The sequence below is a fragment of the Vicugna pacos genome, chromosome 13 (genome assembly GCF_048564905.1).
Source record: "Vicugna pacos chromosome 13, VicPac4, whole genome shotgun sequence".
NCBI classification, from domain to species: Eukaryota; Metazoa; Chordata; class Mammalia; order Artiodactyla; family Camelidae; genus Vicugna; species Vicugna pacos.
In genome coordinates, this window is record NC_132999.1 from 67,082,106 (window position 1) to 67,092,918 (window position 10,813).

Below are 10,813 nucleotides of genomic sequence, written 5' to 3' on the forward strand. Positions count from 1 at the left end.
GCGCCCCCTTGGGATTGTGGGAAATGTAGTTTTCTAGCCTTCCCAAGGGCCAGGCGGAGCTACCGAGCTGTGGGAGGGGTTGGGGTGGAGACGGGGCGGGCGGCTCCTCAGACGGAAACCATCGCTTTCTGAGCCCGGCGAGGTCTGCGCAGACTCGGAGCCAGGCGCCGTCGTGGCGCCAGGGGGCGCTGGGTGTAGGAACTTGCTGGCGGCGGAGTTGGGGGCGGTTTAGGGAAGGACCGGAAGTGCTGAGCACGGCGGCGGAATGGTCGGTTGAGTCGCCGGGCCGGGTTTCGGGAGAGTCTGCGTGAGGACGCGGAGCGCGGGCTCCAGGAGCAGCTGAGAAAGCAGCGGCCGGAAGGTGGGGGCGGCTCAGGGCTTGGGACCCGAGCTTGGACACCGCCCGCGCGGTGGACGCCTCAAGGTGAAGCTGAGGCTCAAGCCGTGCAGCTTGGGAGCGGCGGAGGCGGGGGTTTTGAGGGAGGGAGCCGTGCTCCAAGTAACGTCCTCATCTTAGGAGAAGGTGGTGAGGGTGATGGGATGCTGTAGTCGGGGGCGGGACCCGAGTCCCCAGGGTGACCTTGGCCGCACTTGTGTTCCAGCTCCTCTGAGCACCTTGGGCCGCTGCCACACACACACCATGTTCCTGGTTCGCCTGACTTCGCAGCTGCTCAGGGCTATTCCCCGGGCAGGTAAGAGGCCTCCTGGACAGATGGGCGGGATACTCACGTGGGTTAGGAACGTGCGTCACCAGTTGGAGGCGAGGGCCTGGCCACACAAACCCTCTCTAAACATCCAGGCCCTACAGAGGGGATGTCTGGGCCTGAGAATGTCAGTGAGGGTCCAGTCCAGTCTGCCTTGGAGGTTTTGCTCCCCAGTCCCGGTCAGGCCTCATGGCCGTGCACAGGTCTAGTGTGACCCTGGGAGTGGTAACTGTGCCATCCTGTTTCCTGCAGGGTGCAGTCGGCCCTGGCCTGTCTCGAGGGTGCTGGGCAGCTATGCCTGCAGGCCTCACTACAGCACACAGCCAACAGGCCCAAGTGGGTTTGTCTCCCTTCCTGGCAAGCGGGTTCACCTGGAACTTGAGGAGATGCTGGTCCCCAGGAAGATGTCTGTCAGCCCCTTGGAGAGCTGGCTGACCGTCCGATATCTCCTGCCCAGACTGGACCCTGGGACCCAACTCTATGAATGTCCAGCTAGTCACGTGGGCGAAGGGGCTGAGCAGGGGGTCAAGGAGGTGTGGGAAGCACCCCAGATGCAGTGCAAAAACATACTAAAGATCCGCCGGCGGAAGATGAATCATCACAAGTACCGCAAGCTAGTCAAGAGAACACGGTTCCTGCGGCGGAAGGTCAGGGAAGGACGCCTGAAACGGAAGCAGGTGAGTGTGGGGCCCTCGTCCCAGAGCTGGGCACAGTGGTTGAGATGCAGGGCTGTGCACAAACCTGTAGGTGGTCCCTCCCTCTGCCCTCACAGATCAAGTTCGAGAGAGACCTGAGGCGCATCTGGCTGAAGGCGGGCCTGAAGGAAGCCCCTACAGGCTGGCAGACCCCCAAGATCTACCTGAAGGGCAAATGAGTCTAGTGTCTCTCCCCCGCCCGTTGCTGCCAACTGTAATAAATTTTCTGAGAACTCGGCTGTCTCTGCTGGCCTGGACCCTCTTCTGCTGGGTGTGAGCTGTCTTGGGATTGAGGCTAGCGTCAGCCTCTGGCATTGCAGGAGGCACAAGGGCTCTGGGTGGCAGAGTGGCAGTCCCTTCCCCAAGTTGACCCTTGTCCTGGTGCGTGGCCTGCGGGAATGATGGTCTCACTGTTTATGAGTGAACATTGTGGGAGAAGCTGTGAAGAGTTCCAGCCCTGCTTTCAGTGCAGACTCTTAATGACATGGAGGTGGCAAAAGTGCTGAGGGACAAGCAGGGTCTCAGTGCCCAGACTGAGGGGGCAATGTCATTAGGGTACACAGTTGACTCTCAGTCGGGTGAAAACCCAACTATAGCTTGTAGTCAGCCCTCCATGTGGTTCCGGATGCAGCCAGCTGTGGATTGTCTGGTTCTGTAAGTGGACCTGCACAGCTCAGGGTCAGGGAGGGCCTCACTGGAGAGGTGGGGAGGGGAGGGAGGCAGGGCAGGCACTGTGTGCTCTAATGGCAGACAGTGCTCTGCAGGCCCCTTGCAGGGCCTCTGGCCTGCCTGCTGTGGGCTTCTTGGCCTCTGCCACTTCCTGGGTCCCTGAGTAGGGGTGGCCTGCCCTGTCAGGTTTAAGGTTGGGCTGGCTATGGAAAGTGTGCTGGTGAGAAGCCCGGAGCCTTAGCGTCAGCCAGTGACTGCCAGTGATTCCAGGTTCTTCCTGCATGGAGAGGAACCTGTTGTCCCTAATAGGGGGCCTGGAGGGGCCTGTGGGCCTCTGTATGTGGGCTGGCGGGGCTAGGCTTCCGGTGGGGAGACTGGTCGGAGTGCCATGAACTCAGGTGAGGGTTGCTTTCATCCTTAGCATCTCTTCCACTTCTCACATCTGGGTTCAAGGAGGGGAGACAGGTGCGTCTTCCCTGAGCCCTGGGGAGCAGTGTTTTTGGAGGGCCACAGCTCTCCTGTTGCTGGGTTCCCTGTCACGCTGCGCACTGGGGCTGTGGGAGCTTGTTGTCTTTTGTCAGAGATGTGTCTGGGGTCTGGCTTGGGTTCCCTGCCCATTGGGCAGATCTCGGGAGGGCTTGGGCTCGGGCTTCCCAGCAGTTTGCCGGAGGGAATGGTGTTAATAACACCGATACTTCAGTGAGCCAGGTGGGTCCCTGTCCATCAGGGACGATGGACTCACGGATGGGCCGTGTGTGGTGGATATGAGGAGGGTGAAGCTGGCTGTTACTGGAGGGGACCTGAGGCCACTGAGGGGGCAGGATGGCTTCCACTGGTGGCCACAAGGAGGTAGCTGTTGGGCTCCTGGCAGCCCCTGGGGTCTTGACTGGGGACCAGGACAGCTAGGATCACAGGCATCCTTCCCGGGTCTCATTTTCCTCAGGTGTGGGTGGGGCAGAGGTCCCAGGGCCAGGCCCTCAGGGGTGGAGTGGACCATGCCCTCCTGGTGCCAAGTCTGGCCCCAGCTCCTCTGGGCCTCCCAGCAGGGCCTAGCCTGCCAGTGATGCCCTTGGCCGACGCCCACGGCTGCTGACCAGTTGCTCCCAGTGTTTCCTTCCAGCCCCGCTGCGGTAGCTGCCCCGTGGCTCACCCCGCCCTTCCCTGGCTGGTGGGAGGAGAAATGGATGCTAAGTCTGGAGACAAAGCCTTGGTCAGGAGCTTGGCTGGGGCCATAAGTTCTGGGGGTGCAACCGGCCGGCCTGTGCCAAGAGGCGCAGACCCAGACGCCTGGGTGCTGCCAACTGGCAGAGCACCACAGGGCCCTGGCATCCCGGGCACCTGCTCCAGCCTCCTCCACCCTGGGGTGAGTGCCAGCTGGGGGGCCCCCAGGAGGCAGGCTGCCCGTGGGCTCCAGGCCACATGGACTCACCAGTCCTCCAGAGCAGCAGTTCTTAAGTGGGCATTCGGCCACATCTGGAGACGTTTTTGGTTGTAAAACAGTGGGGGTTCTGCTGACAATGATGGGTGGAGGCCGGAGATGCTGTTAAATGCCCTTCGGTTCACATGGCAGTCTCTGCCCGAGAATAATGAGCCCCAGATGCCAGTGGTGCTGTGGTCGAGGCTCCTGCTCCAGATGTCATGGGTCCTGTCGAGTCAGCTCCTGAGCCAGCCCAGCCCCACTTGGTCCCCTCAGTCCCTGCCCCTCCCTGCCCTGCTGGGCCTGGACCTTGATGGCCTGTCCCTGCCCGGCCTGGGTGTGCAGACTTCACCCTGCCTGTGGCTTGGATGCTTCGGTCCAACCACAACCTCAGAAGGCAGTTTTGGGGTTTTATTTTCACTCTGCAGCCCCTCCTCTCTTCCCTGTGGTGCCTCCACCCTCCCCCAGCCCCTTCTCCCTGGTGTTCCCTAGTTCTAGCCCTGATAGCCACTGACGGGGCAGCCTTCAGTGAAAGGCTCGTCTTTGTGATGTGGTTCTGGCCTGTGATCTGCCCCTCTCCCCAGCCCGTCCAGCAGTGCATAGAGGATGGGTTCAGTCAGGGAGGCCCCATCCAGGGCCCAGCTGATGAGGGTGGTCTTGGGCTCTTGCTGGGGATCTGCTTTTTGAACCCAGCTTGGGGCACCTCTGTGAGCTCAGCTTTATGGCTCTGCTGCTCCGTACCTGGTGCACAGCAGAGTCTTCTGGCCTGGATGTCTTCGCCGCACCGTGGGCCCGGAAGGAGCCGGGCAGACTCCGGCCCCGTGGGAGGACGTGAGGCTGGGTACCAGGCCCTGGGGAGGGTGGGCACGGGCCCTGGCCACCTCAGATGCACCAGGCAGGGTACAGCACACACCTACGTGCACCCCCCAAACCCCATGCTGTGAGTAGCGCTCCCCACCATTCAGGGAGCTGGCGAAGGTGCTGGAGGGCCATAGCGTGGGGCAGAGGCTGGAGAGAGGCTCCCTCCCCGGTGTGGCCGAGGCCCGCTGAGCTTGCCCAGAAGGACACCGGAACCTGGGTGGACTGAGGGGTGGGATATTGCTCTCTAGGACTGAGTTTTGGAAAAAGCCCCTGGAGAGTTAGTCCAGGGTAGAGGCCAGAGGGCAACCTCCCCCGCTGCCTGGCTGGGCATCCAGAGCCCACCTGGGTGTCGCAGGGCGCTGCTGGGCCATCTGCCGGAGAGGGAGCGGAGCCCCATGGCCTTGGGCCTCACCTGAGGTCACGTGTCGGCCGACTCTGCCACTTTGGGGGGGGGGTTGTCTCTGTGGGTTGGCCTGTGTGTGTCCTTGGAGGACCCCTCCTTGAGTAGGGGTAAAAGTCCTGCAGACCCCGGATGGCCAGTGGGCAGCACCAGGCCCACAGCCCCGCTCGCCTCAGCTGTGGTGGCAGCAGGGCCATCAGGACCCTTGAGGCCAAGGGGAGGGGAGGCATCAGCCCTTGGGCTGGGCATGAGCTTGTGCCAACTCCTCGGGCAGGATCCACGGTCGGGGGGAGCCAGGTTGCCAGGTGGCATTAATCGTGCACGTGCCTCGTGGAGTGTAGGTTGGCCCAGCGACTTTGGGGACACAGGACAAGGGTGACTGCCCTATGACGCTGCACCACGAGCCCACAAGCTAGCCTACCTGGGCCGGCCTCGCCCACGTTGATGGTCTGCAGGGCAGGGAGGAGACTGACTCAGCCTGGAGTCCTGCTGAGCATAAGGGGCCCCAGAGACCACCAAGACCGGGTCCTGACCTGGAGCCCTCGGGGGCTGGGGGTACGTGAAAAGGGCTCTTGTGCCCTCTGGGCTGACACCTGCTTCTCCTGAAGCCAGGCACTGTCCCCTACCCGACGCCTGTTGAGTTTGCTTGGTCTTGTTGGTTTTGTTACTTTGCTTTTACAGTTGAATTCTCGTTTTAAAATTTCCGGCCAAGTCAGACTGTGCGGCTCAGCGTGGAATTGTTGGCTCCTGCCTCACCCACCTCCTCATCTCCTCATCCACCCCAGGTCTGTCCAGGCGCCTTGGGCTGGTGCCCCCTCCTCTTACAGTCACAGCACAGCGACACAGTCACCTCCCAACATCAGTAGCATTCACACAAGGCCTCATGGGCCAGCATGCCAGTGTCCCCTTCTCACACAACTGTTTGTTCTCCAGTTCTGTTTTTTCTTTTGTGTGTTTTCCTGTGCTTCTATCACTAACTCAGCCCCAGACTTGCTGGAGGGATTTGAAAACTGTCAGTTGGGTCCAGCTCCTCAAGTGCCTCTTGTTCCTGTGCAGTCCTTCCTGGCGCCCAGCTAGGCTACGCTGGGCCCTTGAGGGCACCAGCAGAGTCTACCTGGGATACCCATGGCCTCAAAAGCTGGAGCCGTTGTTTCTGGAATGCCATGTTTTCCTGTCTTGTGGTTTACCTTCCTTTCCATGGAGTCCATCCTATAGTAGCTTTCCCAGAAAAGGTGTGTGGGAGATAGATCATAGAATAAGAACTGTGTTTTTAAGAAATTAGTAATTGATGCATCTGAGTGATTCCCTCTACTACAGGCACTGTGCTGGGTTCTTCCTGGGAGTTCTCTCACTTCACAGCGAGCCTGTAGTTAGCCTTGTTTGGTAGATAGGGACCCTCAACTTACCCACAGTCGCATGGCTGAGAAGCCGTGACTTGGCTCTAAGTCTGTTTGACTCCAAACTTAATTTGTTTTAAATTTATTTTTATAAAAGTTATGCCTCTGCATATCTAAATAGTGTAATAGTTCAACAGTGCTTGAAAAAAAAGCTAGTCTCTCCTCCCCACACCACCTTCCCAGAGGCAGTCTCAGCCCTTTCAGATGATTCTTTTGGTATTACAATATCTCTAAATTGGAGGATTTTGGACTTTTTGACCAAAACTCAAAATAAGAAATACATTTTATGTATCACTACCCACACTTGAAAAATTAAAAAAAAATACATACCTCTCTTCAGTGCAGTCATCTCAGGTGTTTTCTGGTCTACTTCATTAAAAAATACTATTTCCAATCCATTAGACTGAGTTCACACTTGCTAATCAAATACAATTCTCATGTCCCTGCGTTTTGTTTTCATTGCAGGTGTTACCTGTTGGCCTCTCTTGTGCTGCCCCCTCCATCCCTCCTCTGACCTGGCGGCCCGTGAGTCGGGGTGTGTGAAAGTCTGTTTACATGACTGACCACGGACGGGCTGGCAGCTGTCGCTGCTTTTCTTTCCCTCTGCATGTTGTTTTCCCTGGTTTTCTCTCTTCTCTCCGGTTGCTCTGGTTCTCTGTGCCCTCGTCACGGTTTCAGCACCAAGTTCTCAGCCCGGCTCGCAGGAGCATCCGAGGTTTGCTCATCTCAGGACAGAGTCTCTTCCTGGACTTCCTGCTTGTCCAGCAGCGGCAGGCCCGCCGCACTTGGGCTCAGCTTTGTTCCTGGGGCATCCCGCAGACACTCTCTCCTTCCCTGATCCTTCCGTTTTCTTCCCCTTACTTTGCAAGAGCCCGTCCTCCATAGTTTCCTGCGGAAAGAAACACAAGAGAAAATTTTGCAATTTTGCAAATCTGCAGATGTCTCTACTGGATCCTGTTTCTTGGTTGACAGTGTGGCTGGATGTGGAATTCTAGGTTGGAGATCGTTTCCTACAAAATCCTGCAGGTCTTGCTCTGCTGTCCTCCAGTTCCCAGTGCTGCTGATTAGAGAAGTAAACTTGCTTTGAGGCCAGCTCCTTTGTCAGTAGCAGACTCTCGAGGCCCTCGTTCCTTCATGCCAGCATTCCCAGTGGCACACTTTAGTGTGGCTCTTTTCGCCCCATGGAAGGCCGGTTCAGCCTGGGCTTGCCTGACCTTCAGCTCTGAGGCAGTTTCTTGAACTGTTTTCTTGAACTGTAATTCCCTCCCCTCCATTTCTGCTGTTTCTGAAGCTCCTGTTATTGGATGATTTTCTCTTCTGTTTGCCATTTCATGGGCACCTTCAGCATTTCCCTCTAATCCACTTAATGAATTTTTTTCATTTCTGTTACCTTCTTTTCAATTTTTTAGAGACTTTCATTTTCTCAGTGTGTTTAGCATGCCTGGTTGTTTCCTGGGTGTGACGTCGCCTCTTCTGGGAGGATGTTAATGAGACGTCATTTCTCTGCTGACCCCCCCTACCCTGCAGCCTTGTTCCAGGCGGGCTTCTCTGCCTGTTGGCTTTGGCCTCCATTTCCCACACTAGTGGGCCTCCTCTGCTGGCGCTTCGTTGTCTGCTTCTGTTTGACAGTGGGGTCCACAAAGCAGGACCCCCAGAAGTGGCTCTATGTGCCCTTTCCCACTTCAGGGGGAAGCCGGGACTCTGGCGACCAAGTAGGGTTGCCAACTTTAGCAAATAAAAATAGAGGACCCCTTGTTAAAAGTGAATTTCAGGTAAACAACAAATAACCTGTCAGTATAAACGTGTCCTGTTCAGTGTTTACCTGCAGTCCTGACATGTGAGGCATGGCAGGGCGGGCAGGAGGGTCCCCGTCTCCATGTCAGAGGCTGCGGCCAGCTCGCAGGGCTCGGGCCCGCTTGGAAGTTTCGCTTTCCGAAGGTGGGACAATGTGAGCTTCCCAGGGGTGAACCTTTCACTGCACTGGGTTGAAACACAATTGTACTGAAGTCCACTGGGCAGCCGTGGAGGGTGCAGAGACCAAGTCCCAGGGTCTCTCACTTGCCGAGAATGTGATTAGATTCTTGGGTTGTATGGCCGGGAACATTCTCTGAGCATGTCAGTGGAACTCCCTGTCTTCCTGGAAACCAAAATGTTGCATATGATTATGAAGCTCCCGTTCTGACTAGCCTACCTACACCGAAAGGCTCTTGCTTAGATTTAAAATGGAGAACATGCAAATTCCATGAAGAAAAAGGAAACTGAACTTCTGCCTTAGAAGTGTTCACCTTTTGAAAAAAGTTACTTTCTTGCAGAATCCACAGCCAAAAAAAAAAAGAAAAGCTGGAACAATGGTTGTCACGGGATAAGAAGCCAACGTCACCAAGGAGACTTCACTTCATAGAAGCATTAATATCGTCTAACTGCTGGGATGGGAAATGTGGAGTTTTACAAAGTTGTATGAGAAAAAGGCTAAGTGATATTTTTCATCAAGATGACCCTGGACAAATTAGACGCCTTCCTAATTCTGCCTTGAACGGCTGTGTCTTTCCCCTGACGTCATGAACCGTGTGAGACAACGGAGGATAGTATCATGGGTTTGGGAAGAATCAGGTTTATTTACTTATGCAAAGCTTACTTAACTTTCCTAAATTTCCTGGTTTGGTTTTATGTCTCAGGTAAGTTATTTTTTTCCCCCAAAATACTTAAAATCATATAGATGTATATGTTTATGTTTAAACATATATTTTTAAAATGTTTATATTTCACTAAAATAACTGATCTCTTTTGTATAGGATTTACTCCTGTAACCCAGATGGAGCTCTGAATTGTCTGCATGTCATTTGTGCACCTGTCGCCGAGGTGCACCTGTGCAGGGATTACAGCACCCCCCCCCCCCCCGCCTGGCCCTCACTGTGCGATCTTGCTGCTCCTCCCCCAGGGCTCCCTTGGGTCTGGCTGTGACCTGCTCTTACCAGTAGAAAGAGGCAGATGCTTCCAAGCTCTGGCCGCAAGGGTTCTGGCAGCTTCTATCAGTGGAAGGAAGCCTGGCGTAGGCGGCCAAGCGACAGGTCACGTGGTGGGAAGAGGCCGCGTGGACAGAAGACCTGGGTAGTGGCCGCCCCGACCCCCAGTTGCTGAAGTGAAGCCATGGGGCTCGTCAGCCCCCGTGAGCCACCCCAGCAGCACCATGTGCCCCAGGACCTGGGCAGCCAGGGACCCTCCTGCGCCTTCCATGAGGGGAGCCATGCTCCTGCTTTTTCTCTGTAAATCATTTGGAATTCTCCTGCATGAAGAATTCCATTTACGTGAGCAGCCACTTATTTCTGGGAGTGTGACTTTCCATTTCAGGTTACAGTCCAGCACCCCTGGCTCCAGCTCTTGGCCCTGGGCCCCCACCCCCTAGTTCTTTTTTCTTTTTTCCCCCAACACTTCCTTTCCAGCAGTACAGGCTCTCCAGGTTTATTTAGTATGTTTCCTCCCAGCCCTAAAGGCAGCCATTTCTCCAAGGAGCCCTGGTTCCTTTGTTGGAAAACGATCTTAGAAACCAAGGTCTGGAGCTGGGCACGCTCACTGCTGCGGGCCTTCGCAGACAACAGAGGTGGCCCTGCATCAGCACATCCACCGCCGTTTTCACGCGCCTGTGTTTGTGTCTGCTAACACGAGTTCGTCTCATTGTCCCCAGCTGTTGCCCAGGGCCACGTGGGTCTTCCCAGCCCCTCTTCTTACCCTCTCGTGTAATCGCTCAGTTCCGTGTTCCTGTATAGAGTGTCAGAGCGGATAAACCACAGCCTCGGGGAAGCAACTCTGTCAGCTCAAATGAAAACACCATCCCTTACCGACTCACCAGAAAGTCGGTGGACACGGGCATCTTGTGGGTGAGGTGACTCACATCTGATGGAAGTAAATCGATGGTTCCTGACTCCTGGCTACAGAAATGATGAAGCGATAAGGATGATGAGGAGATCTTCCTGGCGTGACGGGAAAGATGGAAATGCAGAAGCCACCTTGCCACCCGGGGTCTGGCTCCAGTTCATGAGCAACGTGAGCAGTGTCTGCACGTTGGTTGGCTGGCCTCCCCGCACCTTCTCAAACAGAACAGGCCAGTGGGGAGAGCACAGGTGGGCTGCAGGGCGCCACGGGTCAGGCTCCGGCCACTGCAGTAAAGTGAATGCCATGACAAAACGAGGCACACAGATTCTGTGGTTTCCCGGCCTATGTAAAAGCCACATTTATACCATAATCTATTAAGTGCATAACAGCATTATGTCTAAAAAGTGCACATGCATTAGTTAAAAAATTTGTTATCTCTAAAAAATGCGAACCATCATCTGGGCCTTCAGTGAGTCATGCCTTTCTTGCTGGTGGAGGGTTAAAAATGTGAGAATTACCAAAATGTGACACAGAAGCACGGGGTGAGCAAGTGCTGTTGGGAAAACGGCACTGGTGGGCTTGCCTGACGCAGGGTCACCACAGACCTTCAGTTTGTAAAAATGCATCATCTGTGAAGCGCAGTAAAGTGAGGTGTGCCTGTTCCCGTCAAAGACACCACGCAGGAAACCGCTTGCCGAGGGTTTGACCATGACTGCTAAAATCCTTGGTCTTGGGTTCTTGATGGTTTCTCAGGGTGAAGGGGTTGCCTGGTCCATGAAATAATGCTTCTGTGTTTCCAA

At 55.7% G+C, this 10,813-nt stretch overlaps 1 protein-coding gene across 4 annotated transcripts; it reads left to right on the forward strand.

Moving 5' to 3' along the window:
* Positions 1-10,813, forward strand: AURKAIP1 (aurora kinase A interacting protein 1). 4 transcript variants are annotated; one of them, XR_012079563.1, is made up of 5 exons: positions 1-361; positions 603-692; positions 957-1,381; positions 8,456-8,818; positions 8,936-10,813. XR_012079563.1 is itself a non-coding variant. In XM_072975662.1 (4 exons), the coding sequence occupies exons 2-4, from the start codon at positions 641-643 to the stop codon at positions 8,507-8,509; spliced, it is 531 nt and encodes a 176-aa protein (XP_072831763.1). In that variant the 5' UTR covers positions 1-361; positions 603-640; the 3' UTR covers positions 8,510-10,813. The 4 variants fall into 4 exon arrangements, 3 of the variants coding, with proteins under 3 accessions (XP_072831763.1, XP_072831762.1, XP_006196639.1); XM_072975662.1 differs by having other exon boundaries at positions 8,456-10,813; XM_072975661.1 differs by lacking the exons at positions 8,456-8,818; positions 8,936-10,813 and adding an exon at positions 1,477-1,642 and having other exon boundaries at positions 84-424.